Here is a 19,887-nt window from a genome sequence, read left to right on the forward strand (position 1 = left end):
CTTGCGAATCTTTGTCTGTCTTATTTTTGGCCCGTGTCAGTTCTGTCCTGAATAGCTATTGATAGCAGCCATAGCCTGCCTCCCAAAAATGCTCCTCAAAAAGGCAAAGGCAAAAGCATCAAAATCTCTCTCTCGATCTTTGTCTTGTATGTCTCTATGTGTGTGGTGCCTCTCTAGTAGTAGGCTTCAGCGAAGAACCCTTTCCATGAGCTTTGCAAAGGTTCTTAGTAGTTGCGTGGCTGAGGAAGATTCATAGCTTCTACCACCGGCCAATTTCTTGCAAGTGAATTGAGGCATCTGGAGTAGCTGTTGCTTTACTAATGCAAGGTTGTGGCCCCAAGACATGGATTTGTCATCCAAACCAATGCCATGCACAACACTTAATCCACATGGGGCAAATTTTGGTTCCTAAGGGATTGAAGCTTTTAGATGAGAAGGCTATTCAGTAACCAGATCAATTTCCTGATGATTTGACACCAGAATTTGAGTACTTGTAAATGAGTTTCCCAGCTTTGGAGCGAAAAGTCTTGCTGATATCTATTCGGCAAATAATGGTGATCTTTGCCTCACCATTGAGATGCTCACTCAGCTGGAGCTGCAAGATGAGGCGGGTTCTTCTCGGTTCCAACTGCAGTCATCTTCTTCTCCACACTTAGATATGATGGATTTCCTAGCTTTGTCACGATCTGAGCTTCCTCACTGTGGCAGTTGGATAGAAATAAACTTGCCAACCATGGGTTTGGGACCTTCAGACGTCTCCACAAAGTTTGGAAGGAGGCCTACAAGCTAGGGACTTCAGGGGAGCCAATGGTGAATTAGCAGACGCCACTCTCAAGCAACTACACCTATTTGGTTGGAGACAGGGGAAGCAGTTTCCAATGTTTATCCTGATCTGCGTGAAGAAGCACGAGACCATGCTCGTGTTTGTAATGCCTACTTTTTGAACAGGCAAGACGAGGTTATTTGTCAAGAAACAAAGCTCTGATACCATATTAGAGCTCATAGAGAAAGATGGACAAAAGCACATACAGTAAGGGAAGCAGACATGCTCCCTTCTTAGTTCATTCCATCAACACACAACGTAAAAGTTAACTGGGTGTACTACACACAAAAGATCAACAGACCTAGATCTAATCATGGTTAAGTCAATGTGACTTAACCTTATTCAACTAAGGTAGACAAATGTGAGCTTGAATCTCAACACCTTTATCACCTCATCATAAATGCAACAGTCTAAATAAATCTATCAACGTGCATAAGGTGGGATTTCTTCTAGAACTGCCAAATATAAAAGCCTTCACAACCTTCAAGTTTTACATCCATTGTATTCTTTTTACATTGGTGCAAATGTAGGGAAGACAATTTGCATCAATGTAGCAGAATTGTCCATCCCAAACCCATCATATTTCTCAATATAGCACTAAAGGACCATATAGCTAGTCCAAGATGTGCATAATCTCTCTTCCTCAACCGAACTTAGAGGAATGCATTCACCAACCTATACAAAGCTTGAAATACCAAAAACCGTTCCCAAGCTTGATCACTCTATCAAAGTTTCATTCCACATTAGGAATGAGAAAACCTCCAAAAGTCTAGCTTAGGTTATCAAAATTTTTATATATTTTTCCAAATATGACTACTTTTCTTTTAGCTCTAATACCAGTGTGATGTACTCAATTGAAAAGCCTTCAGTGATATGATTTTCGGTGGTCCATCAAGAGATATTTCTAAGCGACACTATCGGGGACTCCTTGGAATACCATGGAGTTTGTCACCTAGACTCACTTGAGTCCACCATACAGGGGACGATTCTAGCCATTCCCACAAGGATCAACCTCAATTAGGTCCCTACATAAGCAAAGGTCTCCTAATAGCCTTTCACCATCAAACTTTAAGTGTCATGATTTTCAAAAAAGACTTGAATTGAAGCAAACCTACATCCTACTTAGTTCAACGAAAGTGAGAAATGAGGGGGAATACATCATGTCAATCCCATTGCCCATAAGGCATGCTCTCACTCCGGTCCCCTAAAATGACACAAGGCCAAGATTCTACTAGATTTCGTAATTGAGTCAATGTATGTTTTCCTAACTAACGGAACTTTGAAGAAAGCTCTTGGCTAATCAAGACCACCAAAACCTGTTGGGGGTTCTATCCTTCCACCTTCCTTTTGAGATGGGTGTTCTTTAGTTTTCTCATTACCTACCACACTTATATGAACACATATAAGCAACTTCCTTACTGCCTTCTAATCTAACATCCTCCCTATCAAGAGGTCTCTCACAAACAAGGCCACTCCTTGCTCCCAATGTGGCTAAATAAGCACTTTTGATACAAGGTTTTCACTATTAGTCTTAAGGGAGGTCTAGTGCAATCCATATCAACCTATTGTTGTTAAGATTCTGACAAAATCCTAAATCTTACAAGCATAAATAATTCATTTCATAGTACATCAATCAATCCTTAAAAAGTGCACATTTTAAAATGGAATTTACCCTAGCAGGCAATTCCTACAACAATCCTTTCGTTCACTCTTCCCCTTAGCTTCAAGTCTTGAAATTTTCCAACCTTCTTGGAGAACTAAGGTTCTCTCTTATGTTCCTCCTATTTTACCTTAATCGCAATCTTTGAGGCAGCTTACACACAAAATGTTTTTTCTAGTTTGGGTTACACTCTCATGATCCTTCAAGCTTCTAAAGCTTCAATACCTCGATTCTTGATGGATCTCGAGCATTCCTTGGCATGTTGACCTTGTAATCTTCTATGGTATATTGATGAACACTCAAATGAGTTTCCCTACTTTCTTTAAGTTTGACATGATGATAACAATCTCTTGGAACTCTGGTGATGGGCTATAGAGCCACGAAGAGGGAGATTTATGCCTCCTCTTTCTCTCTTTCCTTTTTGAAAAAATTTACAACTCTTAACTATGCACGATTACTCCCTCTTGGGGACCCAAAAACCCCTTTCCCTCCTCTAAGGCTATCCCTTTAGTAAGGTATTTCACCAAGGTTTCTTTAGAAAACTAGGCAAAAGATCCACCTTACTCTTTCAATGGCTTTCATTAGGGGGATGGCATTTGGGTCTTGTTACTCTAGTGGCCTACTATCTTGTAATATGCTTACCCATGAAAGAGGTTTGGCCCTCAATCTTTGGTATTCCAATCCTTGTTAGGATCCTAACAAGATAGTTATTCTACATGTATGAGTTTTTTTCTTTGAGAAATAGATAAACACGATCCTAAGTATTTTTTTATGAGAGATTTACATCATGCCCTAAAGATAATATGTCTAACTAGAGGCCGCTAGTACAACATCCTAGTTGATTTACTTGGTAAATATAAAGTTGAGCCTTGAAGGGAAGGTTCATAAATCAAAATCCTTTCTAAACTATAACTTCTTTCTTATTTTGAAATGAGCATTAAAACATTCATTTTCATTACAAGGGTTTGTATGCAATAGAAGAACTTGGAATTGGTTTGATGGAGTTAATGTGTTGTTGATGCTTGCTACTATGTTTCCTACTCTCGTGCCCATAGTTCCTGAGCTTCTTCTCTTTGGTGCCACCATTTGGTGAAGATATTTGGCTTTTTGCAGCAATTCCTTAACTTCAACTGTCTCAAAGAGAATCACCGATGAAAGCCAAGACAATGGATATGATGCAGCTTAGGAGGTTTCCTTCATCCAATATGGGAAGAAGCGAGGGTACTTGAACTTTGATGGAGAGGGGGATCCTCGAATGAGAGCTTGGAGCCGTCGTGTTCTCCTTTTCGTTCTTCTATCTCCTTACCTCTCTCTACCTCTCTCTATGTTCTCTACCTTCCTCTCTACATGTCTTTGTTGATCTAATCTACATGTTGGAGGAGGGCTCGATATGTGGTGGAGCACTAGTTCGATGGGTTGATCGATAGTTTGAATTCTTGGTGTGATGGATGGAAGTCAATGGTGGCGGTTGATACATGTAAGAAAGGTAAGGTTTTAGAAAAATTAAATATTTAAATTTTTTCTTTTAAATCCCCCCCATTCACACAAGGTTGGGGTGTGGGGAAACACCGAATATTACATGCATCCACCTCTTCTTTGAGAACACCAATATGTTTATTTCCACCAATAGTTTGTGGGCAAGCTTCTTAAGCAATAACTTTTATTCCCCCTTTTGTTGCACATTCTTATTGCTCATTTGTTCCTTGAGAGTTTTCTTATCAACCTTGACTTGTTCTTTGAGAGGCTTTTCATTGCCTCTGTCCATAGGGGCCTACACCTATTTGTTTTTCCACAACATCTCCTTCTTGGCCTCCCCTCCTATTTAGACCGGTTGTTAACCCCACCATCTTCTAGGCTTAGTTGAAACAATGTCCTTGGGTTGCATGTATGCTTTTCTCACCTTCTCAACCTTCAAGTCAGCCTCCATCTCCTTCTTTGATTCTCTTGCATGCCTTTGTAGGCAATGCACGCAATGATAGCTTGGTCTCTAGACATAGAGCACACATCCAACAAGGATGCCAATTTGACCTCAATGACAATTTCATGGTGGTTTGCATCAAATAGGTCCGATGCATTTGTGGAGGATGCATTGATGCCATAGTATGTAGTCACTTTTATTTGATTACATAATGCATTTGTGGGACAATGCATAAATCCCATAATATGCAATCACTTTTGTTTGATCACATAAGGCCTCCACTATTCCTTGGAATGTATTCCCTCAACTCTGTGCAATCACTATCACTTCACCCTCAAGCCAATTTGATATGCATGAGAATAACATGTAGATCATGCATTCATGGAGGAGTACTTGTTTGGGGTTGAAGTAAGCTAAGCATAATGGAGTGTACACCAAATCACACTTATATCTTTGCACATTGTGAAGAAGCAAGTCCTTCTCTATGGTTGATACCAATAATATGAAGTAGAATCCCTTTTTGACTAAACGATATTGTGACACGTCCATTGCCCTCAAGCATGTTGAAGAATTAATTCTTAAATTCCCATTCTTATGGGGACCTTGGCTATGAAATATGGGAAGACACAAGGTCGTCGCATAAGATGCATACCTTTGCTTGAGACAACCCAAGGAGAAGGCTGTAGTTGTTTAGATGATGCACTTGCGCCCTCCAAAAGTACCTTCTTCTTTCTCTTTGAGTGAAATCAACTTGCCCCTTGCAAAAGTGCCTTTTGCTTTCTCTTTGAGTGAAATCAACTTCCATATCTTATTACAATCAGTAGAGCTTGCCATTGTTTATGTCTCTCTTCCATAGAAATGCTTCTCAACTCTTTGCTCTTGCATGCATATGAGAGAAGGAGATGTTACATACTTGTCCAACCGCTATCAATAAAGAGTGCTTAATGGCTTTGATTGATATGTTGATTACACATAAGGAGCCTCTCTCCTATGTACCCCCAAGACTCGATTTGATATAGCTCAAAGAAATAATATAATGTATACGCAGATGGGTCAAGAGCTGCTTTAAATGGCTTTGGTAACAAAATGGTGAACAAGGCACACTATTAGTGGCAATAGTATAGCAATGAGGAGAGAAATGGAGGTAGAGGTCACGCCGGTGCGGACGCGTGGGTAGTGCGACTTCATCCACGTGTGTTGACGAGCCATAACCCCACACAAGCAGCCTCTTCGTGTATTTGTTGTTCTGTCAAGAGGCGAGTACTGAGCAAGCATCTCACAAAGAACACAGAGCGGCATGCCATTCCCAGGGGTGCACCTGCACCACATTGCTCGAGAGACCGATGACGTGCAGGCTCTGGTCCGCTTCTATGAGGAGGTACAGACAGAGAGTCAGAGGGAGAGGTCGTTAATCATATTGAGAGAGAGAGAGAGAGAGAGAGAGAGAGGCTACCAACTGTGTAATCTGTCATGGCTGTTATGCTGCAGGTGCTAGGGTTTCTCCGTATGGAGACTCCATCGTTCGGGGGGCTGGAGGTGGTGTGGCTTGGCTTGCCCCCTTCCTTCTCCTTGCACATCATCCAGCGGAACCCCGACGCCTGTCTTCCCGAGTCCCCCCTCAACGCCCCTTCTGACTGCAGGTCTCTCTCTCTCTCTCTCTCTCTGTGTGTCTTGCGCGTGTACCGTGCTCAGAGAATTGCTAATTTCCATAAGTAAGAAAGCAGAAGAGCTCCACTTGATCAGTTGTCGCGGGCTTTCGCAGAAGGGATCCTAGCACTCTTCCGAGAGGGCATCACCTCTCCTTTCGAGTCTCTGATTACGATGCTTGCATCAATCTTCTGAAGGTGGGCTTCTGCTCATCCTTACTTGAGAGAGAGAGAGAGAGAGAGAGAGAAAGAGAGATGCCATTTTGTGTTGTCGGTCTTGCAGGAGAGACAAATACCCATCTATGAAAAAACTCAACAGGATGGCAAAATAAAGCAAGCATTTTTCTTCGATCCTGACGGTGAGCACGTTTTTATTAGGTCTACATATCTACACTTGTTCCACTAAGATCACAACGTTTTTGTTTCCACTATTTTGTGTTTATATATGGACTTGAAATGTAACCCTTGCAATGGCGTAAAGCAAGAGATGCTAACGACTAGGTCGCACCTAGTGATAGTACCACAAGGTTGCACCTTGTCCCAATGGGAGAGTGGGGCTTGCTTACCCTTGAAGAAACCCCACGGGCCACAAACCCTTGCAAAAAGTAGGGTTTTAACTCAGTGTTTGTAGAGTTAAGGAGTGCACATTGATTTGATTGGCTGGTAGAAGTTTGTTTCTAGTTGTTAGCTAATCTTGGTCCATCCTTATAAGATATTGTCGATAGGTTGTTTTGTCTTTTTTATGTGCATTTACGCAAACACAAAGAGGTGATCTATCTCATTAGGGTGCCTTGCACCTTACAATAGAAAATCCAGTGCAGAAGTAAAGAGAAACCCTCCCTTAAGTGAACCAAGGGGGTTTATTCTTAGTATCCCCATGAAACTTCAATTTGGTTGTACCTTTAATGTTTGGATGTATTGTAGAAATTCCTTAATTCACAATAAATTACCTTGTGTGGTGAATAGCTTTTGGAGTCACTTATCAAAATAAGATTATTTTTTTAGGAATAGCTCTTGGAGTCGATTATCAAAGCATGATTTGGGATATATATAAATATGCTCAAGCCCAATAAATTTTTATTATTACCTTAGCTCTTTAGGATTAATTTTTAATTTATTTAAAATAAGGGTGTATCTTTGGTTTTCTTCTTGATAAGTTAGATATTTTATGTGTTTAATTTTTTATACAAGTAATTAGCAAGAAAAATTTGTGAATTAGATGAGCTATGTAAGTCCACCATCATATTGTCTCTCTCTAAGTAGGTGTTCTACAATGTTATCTCCAATGTACAGTCCACATGGGACTTATGGGATATGATTTATAATGTCTATGACAAGCAGAGCCTCACTTCTCAGATACATTGGTTTATGCAACTCATGGGCTATTGCGTAGAGGGCACTTCCATGTTAATCCACTTAAATGAGTTCATTCTATTCTCAATCATTTGTTTTTCGTAGGGGATTGAATTTATTAAGGGTAATCTTTTCTTTGTTCCTCTTGGTTACATTGCTTGAATCATGGGATATATTTTGTATTGCTATTTATGTAAATATGCTTACTAATAGATTGAAGTTATATGATATAAAGAGTGTACTCTTGAATGAAAAGATTAACAGAAATAATGTATGCTTCTCGCACCTCTTATGTTTTGATAACTAGAGGAATTGATAGCAAGAGTAGTAATGACCATCGCGAGAGAGACTCTTAGTACTACTGTCTTGTTCTCAAGCATATGGATAGTCTTGTAGTAAGTTTGGTGGCCATAAGTTCTCAGTGACATGTCATTATTGTGGGAAAGCAGGTCATATTCGGTCATAGTGCTATAAAATGCATGAGGACAAGGGCATAGAAAAGAGCAAGAGTAAAGTATAAGATAAAAATGATGATCGTAGCATTGCCCCTAGCAAATCCATATTAAGGTTAAATAGATTAAGAGTGTGCAGACTGATTTTAATGTTGATTTTATACTTGCAGTTTTTTATCGATATTTCATAGTTGACTGATGCTTTGTCAAGGTATACTCAATGTTGGTTGATAGATTCAGGGGTTTTCTTTTATGTAACCCTTGATAGAGAGAGATTTCACTCTTATTGTAGATCAATTGGATTTGTCTATTCGAGCAATGACTTGGCATTGTAGATTGTTGGTATTGGTGATGTCTAATTGTAGTTTGGTTCAAGTAGCGCATTTACTCTTTATTATGTTCGTCATGTGCTGGCTCTCACGAAGTCTTCACCACTAGCACTTTGGATGATGCAGGTTCTGTAGTTTTTTGCTGATTTCTCATAAAAAATTATCCATAGGAATATTGTTATTGCACATAGTGCTAAGTTTTATATTCTCTATCCCTTACTTGTATTTGTTGAGAACATTCTCTCTCTTTGATCTTTGTCCTATATTGCATAGCTAGTGGCTTCTTTTTGACTTGGTGGCTCATCCTTGATTGTTGATGGCTTCTTGATTTGCTGGCAGCTCTTCTTAGTTTGCCACAAGTTGCTTTCGTAGCTAGTAGATGCTCCATGCAGTTGACAACTCACTTTTAGCCCTTCCATTGCTCTCCCACCCCTTGACAACTCACTTTTAGCCCTTCCATTTTCAACGGTCATCTTATCTATTGATACCCAGTATCTTAAGGATCTACATAAGTCAAGGCCTTGGAGGTTTAGCCGTAATTTGGTGATGAGGCATTTGTATTTCTTCACGCGTGGATGCACGAAGCTAGTGGCTTCTCTCCTGAGGTTGAGTTTCAAGTTTCCCAGTCCATTCTCTCATGTTCTTTATTGCAAGTTACCTTTTAGGTGGAAATTTTGGATCTTATGAATTCTCTATATCTTCTTCCTCCTCTTTTTCTTGCATTGGCCATTGGGTTAGTACGGATCCAACTCTCGAGATCAATTATGAGCATATCCTTATGGTTCTCGGTACCACACAAAGTCCAATATTCCTCCCTTGCGTAGCATGATTTTATAATCTTTATGATAGGGTGCTTGGGCAAAGTGAATAATGTTTCCACGAGGGACGTTGTTCAAGTGGCTCTTGTTGGCATGAGCAATTCTTTAGCCTGTAGTATTGCATCTCCATTTCACTTCTCTTGTTTCCCTTTTTGGACTTGAGAGGGGGTGTTAAGAAGCCCTTCGTCTACAGGTAGTGTTTTACACTTTGCGTTTTGCGTTTAGGATTTCACAATAGATAGCTCTAAATAGAGGTTGGGCATCCATAGTGGGACACCACCTTAGATGATCGATGCTCTTCTTATGGGCACTACCCTAGATAGTCTATTGTCTGTTTATATGCTATCTCTATTACTCATTCTTCAGTGTTGATTCATGACCTCTTCTCTCTAGTCTCTCCACTGTCCTTACACCCCTTTAGGACATTGCAATTCGTGGTTCATGGCTATCTTTATTATCTTTCTTGTGCTACGACACCCTTGTTTCCTTGTATCACATTCACTCCATGATTCAAATCTTCGTCATTCCTTTGATTAAAGTTTGTTCTCTCTTTTTTTTTCTTCTCAATGTTTGTTGAGTTCATTCTGTATTTCCTTCTGTAAACGAGACTGTCTCATTGGTATGTCGTCTTTTGACAATATCTTAGTCGATTAACCATGTTTTGGTAGTGAATGCAGTTTCACATGTATCTCTTTGGCATTGTTGCCTTGGATACATGTCCTTAAAATAAATAAAAATGCTTATTCATTTGTAGTATTTTTTGCTCCTTGATTATAAGTGCTTTTGAGTCTTGTGATCATTGTTTATATGTCAAGCAGATATATAATACATATAATAAGTCTGATAAACATACATGGGTATGCCTTTGACTCTTGTTCATTCGAATATATGTGGTTTCATACCTTGCAAGTAGTTAGGTGATGCGAAGCATTTCATTACCTTCATTGATGACTACGAATAAGATTTGGATATATCTTATGAAGTAGAAATTGAAAGTCATGGTTATATTTTAATATTGGCTTGCTTTGGTTGAAAACCAATTCGGGTATCGGTTGAAATGTCTAAGGTAAGATAATGGGGGTGAGTATGTGTTAGAAGTGCTGCAGCAATGGAAGCATAAACAACATGCTGAAATAAACTGCCGAAACACTAGACAAGAAAAATAAGCATAAATATAGATGAGAACTCAGATGTATGCCCAGGAAATGGAATCCATATCGAACACGAGACAACATCATACAACAGTGAGTCACTGGCTGTGTGGGCACCTTGGCACCGGCTTCTCTCTTCTTAGAAGAATCCACAAATTATGGCTATAGTGTAGAAGAGGAGTAGAAGCTCCGCAATATATAGGCCTAAAATGGGGGAGTATTAAATGCAGTCGACCAACATTAAATGCTCCCTAGCCCTAAAAAAGGACACTAGAAAATGTCGGAAAAAATACTGCCACAGCCCTTGCAGCACAGACTCGCCCTAAGCTGACTAATCTGCTAACACACTCACAGATCAGAGATAAGTTGATACGATACAATAGTATAATGATGGGGTATCGTAAACTATACAATATAGAACCACCAGAAGAACCATGGATATCCAAGCAGTGAGTGGCCAGTTCACCACCAAGATGCCTCGGAGGGTATCTGACGTCGATATTGATCATAAGAGTACCGCCTGAAAATAGAGAAGAATCATAACAGCTCCCTGTGTTATGTCGCCTATGTCACTCAGGACATATAAGACTAATCTGCCAAACATGTCTCTAAACATGTGACCATGGAATGTCCGCCTTCGGCCAAAATCGCCAAACTGTCCCCTCATGTGAGCTCCAAACGAAAGTCTCCCGCTCGCTGTCAAGTAACCAGTCCATCATGAACTCGGATGTCAATCCTAGCTCCAGGATTTGTACCTGCCAGACTTCGGTAAATGCGTCAGGGAAATCTCTCTGGATCTTGTGCATCTGTATAGACATATAGATGAGGCACAGCTGCCCCATCTCACCACCCTCTCACACTCCCTCTCTGGAACTGGAGAGTCCTGAGGGATGTTCGCATCACCACCACTAGAAAGCAGCTGAGGAACGGGCCACTAAGCCCTTCCCTTGATCTGAAGAAGAGGATCCCTTCCGTGCCTTGGGCTTCGCCTTGGTTGGAGGATCGAGATCGGAATCTAAGGGAGAGGATGACTCGTTAGAGGAGTCCACATCCCGCTTCATCTTCTGCTCCTTTGTCTTTCTGGAAGCCGCTAACTCTTTGCAGTCCTCTCTTAAATTACCTTTCTTGCCACAATGATAACACTAGGCCTTCGAGTTCTTCATCTTCAAACCCCTCTCCGAAGCTGCAAAAACCTCACATGAACCTCCATAATGTGACGGAAGCCTCCCCTATAGTCGTAAAGTAGCCTCATGCTCAAGTAGCATAGAGGACGTGAAGAACAGGAGTCGTAAATGTATGTGCCCTGTAAAGCATTCGCCACTCCATCAAATTCTCGAGAAAGCTTGTAGAGTACCGTACCAACAAGATGTGCCTCTGACAAGACAGATTGTATGGTGCGAAGCTGGTCCTGGAGTTGGGTAACATAGAGTAGGAAGGATTGAATCGTATCTTTGGATTCAAACTTTAATTGTTGGAGCTGGCCATAGAGAGTAACGACCCGCATGGTGGAAGGAGCCTCGTACCTCGTACATCAACTGTAACTTCGATCATACGTCTGAAGCCATCGTACACGAGGTGACCACCAGTAGAACTTCTTTGGAAATACATCGAAGTAATGCTGAATAAGCATGGGCATCATCCGAATCCCATGTAAGCATTGCCTCCTCATGGTTGTCTTCATCAAAATCAGATGGAACTGGAGAAGGTTGTCAAGGACGTGCCACATCTCCATTAACCACGTACCATAACCGCTTCTGAATAAACCAAGCCTTCATCACTACACTCCACATGTAATAATCAGGTCCATGGAGCTTGTCATCAGTGGATGTGCATGGAGGAGCCGTCTAGAGAGGATGTAGAAAAGAAGTAGAGAAAAGAAGAGATTGGGAGAGGAAACACAGCCAAACCACAAGCACAGACTGCAAAAAGCAAGAGTTTATATACAATATAATCCATAAGCTTATCAAAAGAAGCCAAAATCTAATACACAAAGTCAAAAAATCAGTTCAAATCTACCAGAAGTAGCAAATACGGCCCGTTCTGCCAGTCGCCTAGCCCAAAATAGTGATGAAAACAACAAAACGCAGGCTGTACACTGCATAAACAGGTGTAGGGAACTTTCGCCAGTAGCTTGATGATGAAAACACAGGCAGTAGGAGGTATTGGACAGTAGGCGATGACGAATCTTCAAAAAATGCACGTCAAATAGGTCGCCTGTATGGAGCAGCAGCCACCTGAACAGTAAGGGTGAAAACAGTCTAAAAATCATCAATAAAACACAGTAGAAACACAAAACCTGAAAACTGATACCATGTCAGAAGTGGTGCAACAATGGAAGCATAAACAACATGCCGAAATAAACTGCTGAAACACAAGACAAGAAAAATAAACACAAATACAGATGAGAACTCAGATGTATGCTTGGAAAATGGAATCCATATCGAACTCGAGACAGCAACATACAACAATGAGTCATTGGTTGTGTGGGCACCTTGGCACCGACTCCTCTCTTCTTAGAAGAATCCACAAATGATGGCTGTAGTGCAGAAGAGGAGTAGGAGCCTAGCAATATATAGGCATGAAATGGGGGGGAACATTAAATGCTGTCGACCAGCATTTAATGTTGGTCGGCCAACATTAAATGCTCCCTAGCCCTAAAAAAGGACACTAGAAAATGTCGAAAAAAATACTGCCTCAGCCCTTGCAGCATAGACTCACCCTAAGCTGACTAATCTGCTAATACTATGTCTCTAAAGTCTTTGAGTAGTTTTGTGATGATAGGTAGTGTTAATTTTTCTTAGTTATGGAGATGTAGGTGAGATGGGCTATCACTTATGGAATCTACAGGCTCGGAAGGTTTTTTGCAGCCATGATGTTATTTTCCATGAGGAGAATATGCGTAAGCAACCTAAGCATGTTGTTGAGATATATTGAGTGATATTTCAAGAAGAGTCGGTTGCTATTGTACAACTAGCTAAACAAGCTTGCAACAGCGGCTAATGTCTTAATGGCCTGAATTCATGACGCACCACATGATATCGAGTCTCCACAATATGTTTTGAGGTGGTCTACTAGAGATAGACGATAGCCTATGCGGTTTGAGCCCTCTATGGATTATGTTATGGTGATCGACGTTAGTGAGCTTTTTACTTATTATGAGGCTATGCACAAATGTGAGTCACTCTTGGGAGAGGGCCATGCAATCAAAGTATGACTCATTGTAGAAAAATCTATGTGGGATTTGGTTCTTTTGCATGGTAACAAGCATGCTTTGCCATGCAAGTGGGTGTACAAGTTGAAAAGTACCCTTGGACGCCCCAAGTTGACATACAAGGCCATATTGGTTGCTAAGGATTTCAAGCAGGAGCATTGTGTAGACCTTGATGAAGTCTTTTCTCATGTTGTGAAGAAAACTACCTTACATTTGGTATTGACTTTGGTTGCCCAACTTAACTTGAATCTTTATCATATGGATATCAAGATAGCTTTTCTTAATGGAAACTTGCATGATGAGATTTTTACATGGAGCAACCTAAGGACTTTGCAAAACTTAGTAGGGATCACCTAGTGTGTAGATTGAGAAAGAGCCATTATGGCCTTAAGTAGGCACCTAGGGAGTGGTACCACAAGTGCGATACTTTTATGCATTCACAAGGATATTTTTGCAGTGATATGGATCTGTGTTTATACATGAAGAAGGCTCGTGATGGTCGCCTTCTAATTTTGATCCTCTATGTGGATGATATGCTTATTGTTGGGAGTGCTCATGATGAGTTGGATGCCTTGAAAGGTTAGCTTAAGAAGAGCTTTGTAATGAAAGGCATAGGACAGAGACCTCACATATTCTTGGGATGTGCATCACATGTGATCTCTCTAGGGGCCTCCTTTACTTGTCATAGAAGGAGTATGTCCAAAATGTCCTTGAGCAGTTTCATGTATAGGATATTAAGCCTATTGTTGTTCTTTACCTTCTCATGTGAAGGTTAGTCAGGTTGATTGTTTGCAATCTAATGAGTAGAAGACCGAGATGGCCAAAATCTCTTATGCATCTGCATTAGATAGTTTGATGTATACCATGATAGCTACACGCCTTGACATAGCATTGGCAGTCGAAGTTGTGGCATGCTATATGTCTATACATGTCTGACAACATTGGGATGTCGTCAAGGGTATCATGAGGTACCTGAAGGGCACAATAGCTATGTGCATCTATTATGGTGCCTAGGATATAGGAGTCGTGGGGTACACTGACTCTAATTATATAGGACATGTAGACAGTAGGAAGTCCACCTCTGGCTATGTTTTCACCTTTGCTAGAGGTGCTATTTCTTGGATGTCTAGGGTGCAGAAATGCATGGTCCTATCTACTATAGAGATAAAGCATGTTGTAGCCAATTGAGGCTTGCAAGGAGGCTCTCTGGTTAGGCCGTTTGGTGGCAAACCTTGGCATTATTGATGAGGTCCCTATGCTGCATTCAAATTCTATGGGTGCTATTCAATTGGCCAAGAATTCAGTCTTTCATACAAAGACAAAGCATATTGAGATGCATTACCACTTTATTCGAGAGGTCGTTGTGAGAACAAGTCCATTTAGCTTGTCAAGATCTCAACTGACCAAAATCTTGTAGATCTGCTTACTAAAAGTATCTCAACGAAGCGTTTTGCATTCCTTAGGAAGTTCATGGGTGTTGGATGAGATGATGTTTTTTCCTTTAAAAATATTTTTCGCTACTCATTCTTGATAAGACTACTTTTGTAGAAGAGATACTCATTTTACTCCCAAGTTTAAGGCCATTTTGAAGCAAGTTGAATCATATCAGCATCGGCAAGACCCATATTTATCATAGCAAATAGTTTGGCAAAGGTATAAAAGGTAGAGCCAAGTTCGTGAAACTTATCTATTTTGAGAGAATTGTGTTGTTTAGCTAGCTTAGTAGATGTAGTACTAACAAATCAGCAGATGAGGATAGGCTTAAGATTAGTAGAAGGACCTTCCACCATAGCTCTTGCTTTCGCTCCATGCTTCCACTTTAGGACTCACTTCCTTCACTAAAGAAATTAACATACTAGAGTCTTTAAATGTAAGTTTAGGAATTGCTTGTTACCATTCTATTTCCCAATTGATTGTGGTTATGTTATAAAGCTAAATATTGTTTTGTATAAGCATGACTAATTGTTGTTTCCAATATGTGAATATAAAAAATTTCCTCCTTTCATTATTAGTACATTTATGATAGATAAGCTTAGCACTTTGGATTTTGTAAGATGTTTGCATCAAGATGAGAAGAGTTGTTTTAAGTGGTGCGGTGCTATTGGCTTCACACTACACTATTTACAACCATAAATTAATTAATCATGCAAAGCAACAATTGCCCATTGTTGTTTGCTGGCCTATAATGATTGTTCCGTGTGGTCTTGATTGTTTGCTAGCCCATAATGATTGTTTTGTGTAGGCTTGATTGTTTGTTGTTTCCAAAATACATATATAAAAATCTTCCTCCTCTCATTATTAGTAGGTTTATGATCAATAAGCTTAGTGCTTTTGACTTTGTAAGAAGTTATCTGCATCATGACGAGAAAACTTGTTTTAAGTGGTGCCATGTTGGCTTCACACTACAGAATTAGAATCGTAAGATTGATTAATCATACTAAGTAATAGTCGTCCGTTGTTGGTTGCTAGGCCAACTTGTTTAACATCATGATTAAAGCCTTTGGTAGATGTTCTTATTGCATACTTCATAGCTCTCCCATCGTTGTTAGGTAAAGTATGTTGAATTCACTTCAACCTTCTTGCCCCTGTAACAAACTTAAGCTTGGTCCCCCCTTGTATAAAGCTACTCACAAATGTAACCTGTCTACAAAAGTCTTTAGAGCACCTCATGTGTGCTCCATTGCTTTTGTTCTTCAAATGCCGTTTGGTCTTTTCTTTGTTTATTTAGTTGTTAAACATTTAATGATCAACCACCTCCTAAGTTCTTTTTTAGCTTTGTATAGTGTATACTTTGTTAGTATTTGCATGGTCAAAATCATATCTACCAACCATCCTATGTGGGAATTGAAAGCTTTAGCATGACTAGCATGTCAATTAGTTGTCAGCCACATCTCAAAGTCCCTCATTATGTGTAATGATAACTTGATTTAGTGTGTGTTAAAGCACAATCACCATTGAATGAGTTCAAGAATGATTTGCATTTGGAGTTCTTTTGTTATGGTTGCTTGACCACCTTGTAGCTTTTCCATCCTTGTTATAGTTTTTCATCGCTTTATATCCCAAAAGAAGAATGTCTCATTTAGAATCCTTTACTTTTTTGATAATCTAAATAGATAGACATGATTCATAAACTAAAATACATGTGTCAATTAGCTAGAGCCAACATATTTTTGGAACCATCTTTGTCTAAAATAAGCGCATAACACATGTGATGGAACAACTATTCTTGTAGTTTCCTCAAGAGGCAGAACTTTTAAGGTCTCTTTGCGAAACACTAGAGGACAAAGGAGGAAGAGGAATATATTGGCATGAAACAATTATGTGTTCTAATGGGAATGAAAGGACTTAATTAACATATAGGATTGCCTACAATGTGTTATTAGTTATGAAGCCATCATTTTTAAATTAATAAGGGTCTCTTTTGTGTGGTGGTTTTGTAAAGACCATTTGTGGTAGAAATTGGATAGTCTAGTTTAGCGTGATATTCATAAATCTACTTTGTTTGCATGTGACCGAAATTACTTACCTAGGTCTGTAACATATGGGTCTAGATACACTAAGTCGGCAATGAAGAATGCACTAAGTAGGCAACGAAGGGGATCATTCTTATGAGTATACAACTCCCCTTGGTTTAATAAAACTTCCAGAGGCTCAATTCACTTCTTGCTTTGGTTCAATAAATTATGTCCCTTTATTATATGGTACACATTTATTAAGGTTTAAGCTTCACACTTGGTTGCATTGCACTAAAGTAAGCAATAGGCTTTTTAAACACTTAGCTTTTAGTTTTATGATACATAGTTTTACTATGAAGTAAAAGGATTTACTCACATGAGGAGCATGTGAAGGTGGTATTATGCCAACAAAGTATATATTTTTGTGTAACATAATATGTTCTTTGTAGTTTGCATGACATCACCTACCTTTTAATATTTCTTACATTAGGTTCTTCAAGGCTCATAAAAATGGATTCTTATGATGCATTGAGTTTAGTGACAAGTGGCATGGAAGTGAAACATTGTGATAAATTTGGTCTTTTGATTTTGTGTTTGAGAGAGAGAGAGAGAGAGAGAGAGAGAGAGAGAGAGAGAGAGAGAGATTATTTAATTAATTAATGTTAATACTTTGTAGGTAATGGGTTGGAAATTGGCAACTGGTCGGTTCCATCTTGAGACTAAACAATTGGAATACTTTTTTTCAAAGTACTTGTAATATCTTGAAGGATATATGCATATCCATGACAGTTCTTAAGTCACAGAAAATTAAGCATCGTGCTCTATTTAAATTAAGCATTAGGCTCTATTGTAATCTTATGTTTGCAAAGGCAATAAACACATGATTTCACTTCATGGTTTGCCACACATTCTATACGTGAGATCAATCAATTTAGGGATATCATGCCTTAAATATGTAATCAATAATGTGTTGGTGTGTAGATGCCACCCTCCATCGAGACACATGAAATGCATGGTCTTTGTAAATGTAGGTAAATAGGATTGTGCTCAAACTTTACATCCATGGAGATATGTTTCTTTTTAGTCCCATAAAACGTATGTACTGTATGAATGTGAACTATTGATATTGATTCAACAACTCCTTTTGAAGTGTAAATGAATTTCGTACTTTTGTTTTGCAATATGTAAAAGGTGTCTTCTGTCTTGAGGATAAGTATCTTAGGTTGGAAGTACTTTGAAATTTACTTGGGACTTTTGGAAAAGTGCAAGTTGATTGATAGTGCTTTTGAGTAAAGCTAGAGGAGTAGATGAATTCTTATGTTTTTAAAAAATATGAACACATGTTTCGATGCTTTATTGTAGCCTTAGTGATCCTTCATTGCACAACTCTTGATGAGCCATCAATGAATTGGTGAGGCTACTTGTTTAAAATATTTTTGAAAACATAATGCAACTATATAGTATGTTGTAAGGTTTGCTGAAGTTCAAATATCCAAAAAGTTGTAAGGCAAAATCTTGTTGGTACATCATGCTAATTCCATCGTTGAAAGAAAAATGAAGGGGGAACTACATGTGTCATTGTAATGAGGGTTTTTTACAATATGTTTACTGTTGCTTTTTTTTTTTGGGAGGGGATGAGATTTTTTATCATTGTTATTGGTTTAAAATTTATCGTTCATTGTGTATTTGAGTAATCATGGGACAAATTGTATTGTATTAGTTAGTATACATTCATGAAATTCTTTTTTTCTTTACATTATTTTGAATTTATAAGGTGGCATGAATATTGTTTTTCAATTTGAAATAGGAGAGAGTAGTTGATTTGCTATGGTACTTTTGATCAATCATGGGACAACTTGATGCTTGTGTAGAAATAGATGTACATGCACATGAACTTGTTTTTCCTTGTAAGTTTGATCATATTTATCACTAGTTTGGTTAAATCAACCTCATTGGCTTGCTTTTGAAATGGAAAAAACAATTTGATCTCTTATGCTACCACTCATTTAGTCAAAGCATTCTTTAATTTGTATGTTATCCTAACATGGATCAACATAGTGTTCTCATGTCATTTTAGTTTGATTTGAGAATTGTAGTGCTTATATTCCTCAAATAATTGACACACCCTACCTTTGAGGTCTTCTACAAAAGTGGAGAGACCCTTACAGGTGTAACGGCTTTGTAGGTATACCATGAGGTTGCCTACAAATATATCTATCTAGAGAGTAGAAATCACTCAAGCTCCACTAGTGTTGCACTTCTACGTGCCCTTCCCTAGGCTCATTGGTGAACACTCGTATGTGCAGTGAAGGGCTTTGTAGATATGCCATGAGGTTGCTTATGGATGAATCTATATCAGAAGTAGTAGTTACTTGAGCTTTTCTTGGATTGTGCTTCTACATGTGTGGTCAACCCTCATATGTGGCATTGGGATGGTGTAGTCGTGAGATGCACTTCAATGTTGTATCTTTCTATATCATGAATACGAAGGATTGCATATTGGTATAGCTTGTTTGTCTTTTCACTTTTGTCATTTTTGTCTTATGACAAATTATTAAGTTTAGTCTCATGAAGGTTTGTAACACTTAGTATCAGAGTAACTCTAGTGTAGCTTGATTGGGGAGCAAGCTCACGAATACAAATGAGATCCTAGTGCAACATGATGCGATGACATATGATGTGACACAACATGACACAACACTACGATACGACATGACATGGTGTGACATCCCACGTGGTCATGACACGCCTTGGGTGTAATACTTGTTGAAAAGTGAAAGTGAACTTGATATGTCAACAAAATTGAGAGGAAGTCATGGTGTTATAGGGATACACGGCATACCATTCAAAATGACAACTTGGAGAGAGCTCAAGTTATGTAAGGACAATTCTTTTGAAGAGGAAGACGAGCTATATGATTGGCTCAATACTATATACAAAAAGAAGTTTTGGTTTAAATACATTAAGCAAACAAGAAAGACAATCAAGGAGTTGGAGGAAACTCACAAAGGAACCAAAGTGTTGTGAAATCTCAAGGAAAATACTAAAGAACTAAATGAGGATATGGAGGA

At 39.1% G+C, this 19,887-nt stretch overlaps 1 protein-coding gene across 2 annotated transcripts; it reads left to right on the forward strand.

Annotated features, from left to right (window-relative positions):
* The first annotated feature begins 5,512 nt into the window (after positions 1-5,512).
* Positions 5,513-17,936, forward strand: LOC148030471 (Lactoylglutathione lyase / glyoxalase I family protein). Of its 2 annotated transcripts, XM_087686802.1 has the most exons (5): positions 5,514-5,779; positions 5,890-6,041; positions 6,164-6,245; positions 6,331-6,406; positions 17,493-17,936. In XM_087686802.1, the coding sequence occupies exons 1-5, from the start codon at positions 5,699-5,701 to the stop codon at positions 17,531-17,533; spliced, it is 432 nt and encodes a 143-aa protein (XP_087542928.1). In that variant the 5' UTR covers positions 5,514-5,698; the 3' UTR covers positions 17,534-17,936. The 2 variants fall into 2 exon arrangements, with proteins under 2 accessions (XP_087542927.1, XP_087542928.1); XM_087686801.1 differs by lacking the exon at positions 17,493-17,936 and having other exon boundaries at positions 5,513-5,779; positions 6,331-7,547.
* Positions 17,937-19,887: the final 1,951 nt, after the last annotated feature.

This window comes from Lygodium microphyllum, chromosome 10 (genome assembly GCF_053477565.2).
Source record: "Lygodium microphyllum isolate KBCC chromosome 10, Lygodium_microphyllum_v1.1.10, whole genome shotgun sequence".
Classification (NCBI taxonomy): Eukaryota; Viridiplantae; Streptophyta; class Polypodiopsida; order Schizaeales; family Lygodiaceae; genus Lygodium; species Lygodium microphyllum.

Coding starts and splice junctions, on each gene's coding strand:
- LOC148030471 (XM_087686801.1), top strand. CDS start 5,699: ATGCCATTCCCAGGGGTGCACCTGCACCACATTGCTCGAGAGACCGAT. Junction 5,780..5,889: donor TGGTCCGCTTCTATGAGGAG/GTACAGACAGAG, acceptor GTTATGCTGCAG/GTGCTAGGGTTTCTCCGTAT. Junction 6,042..6,163: donor AACGCCCCTTCTGACTGCAG/GTCTCTCTCTCT, acceptor GGGCTTTCGCAG/AAGGGATCCTAGCACTCTTC.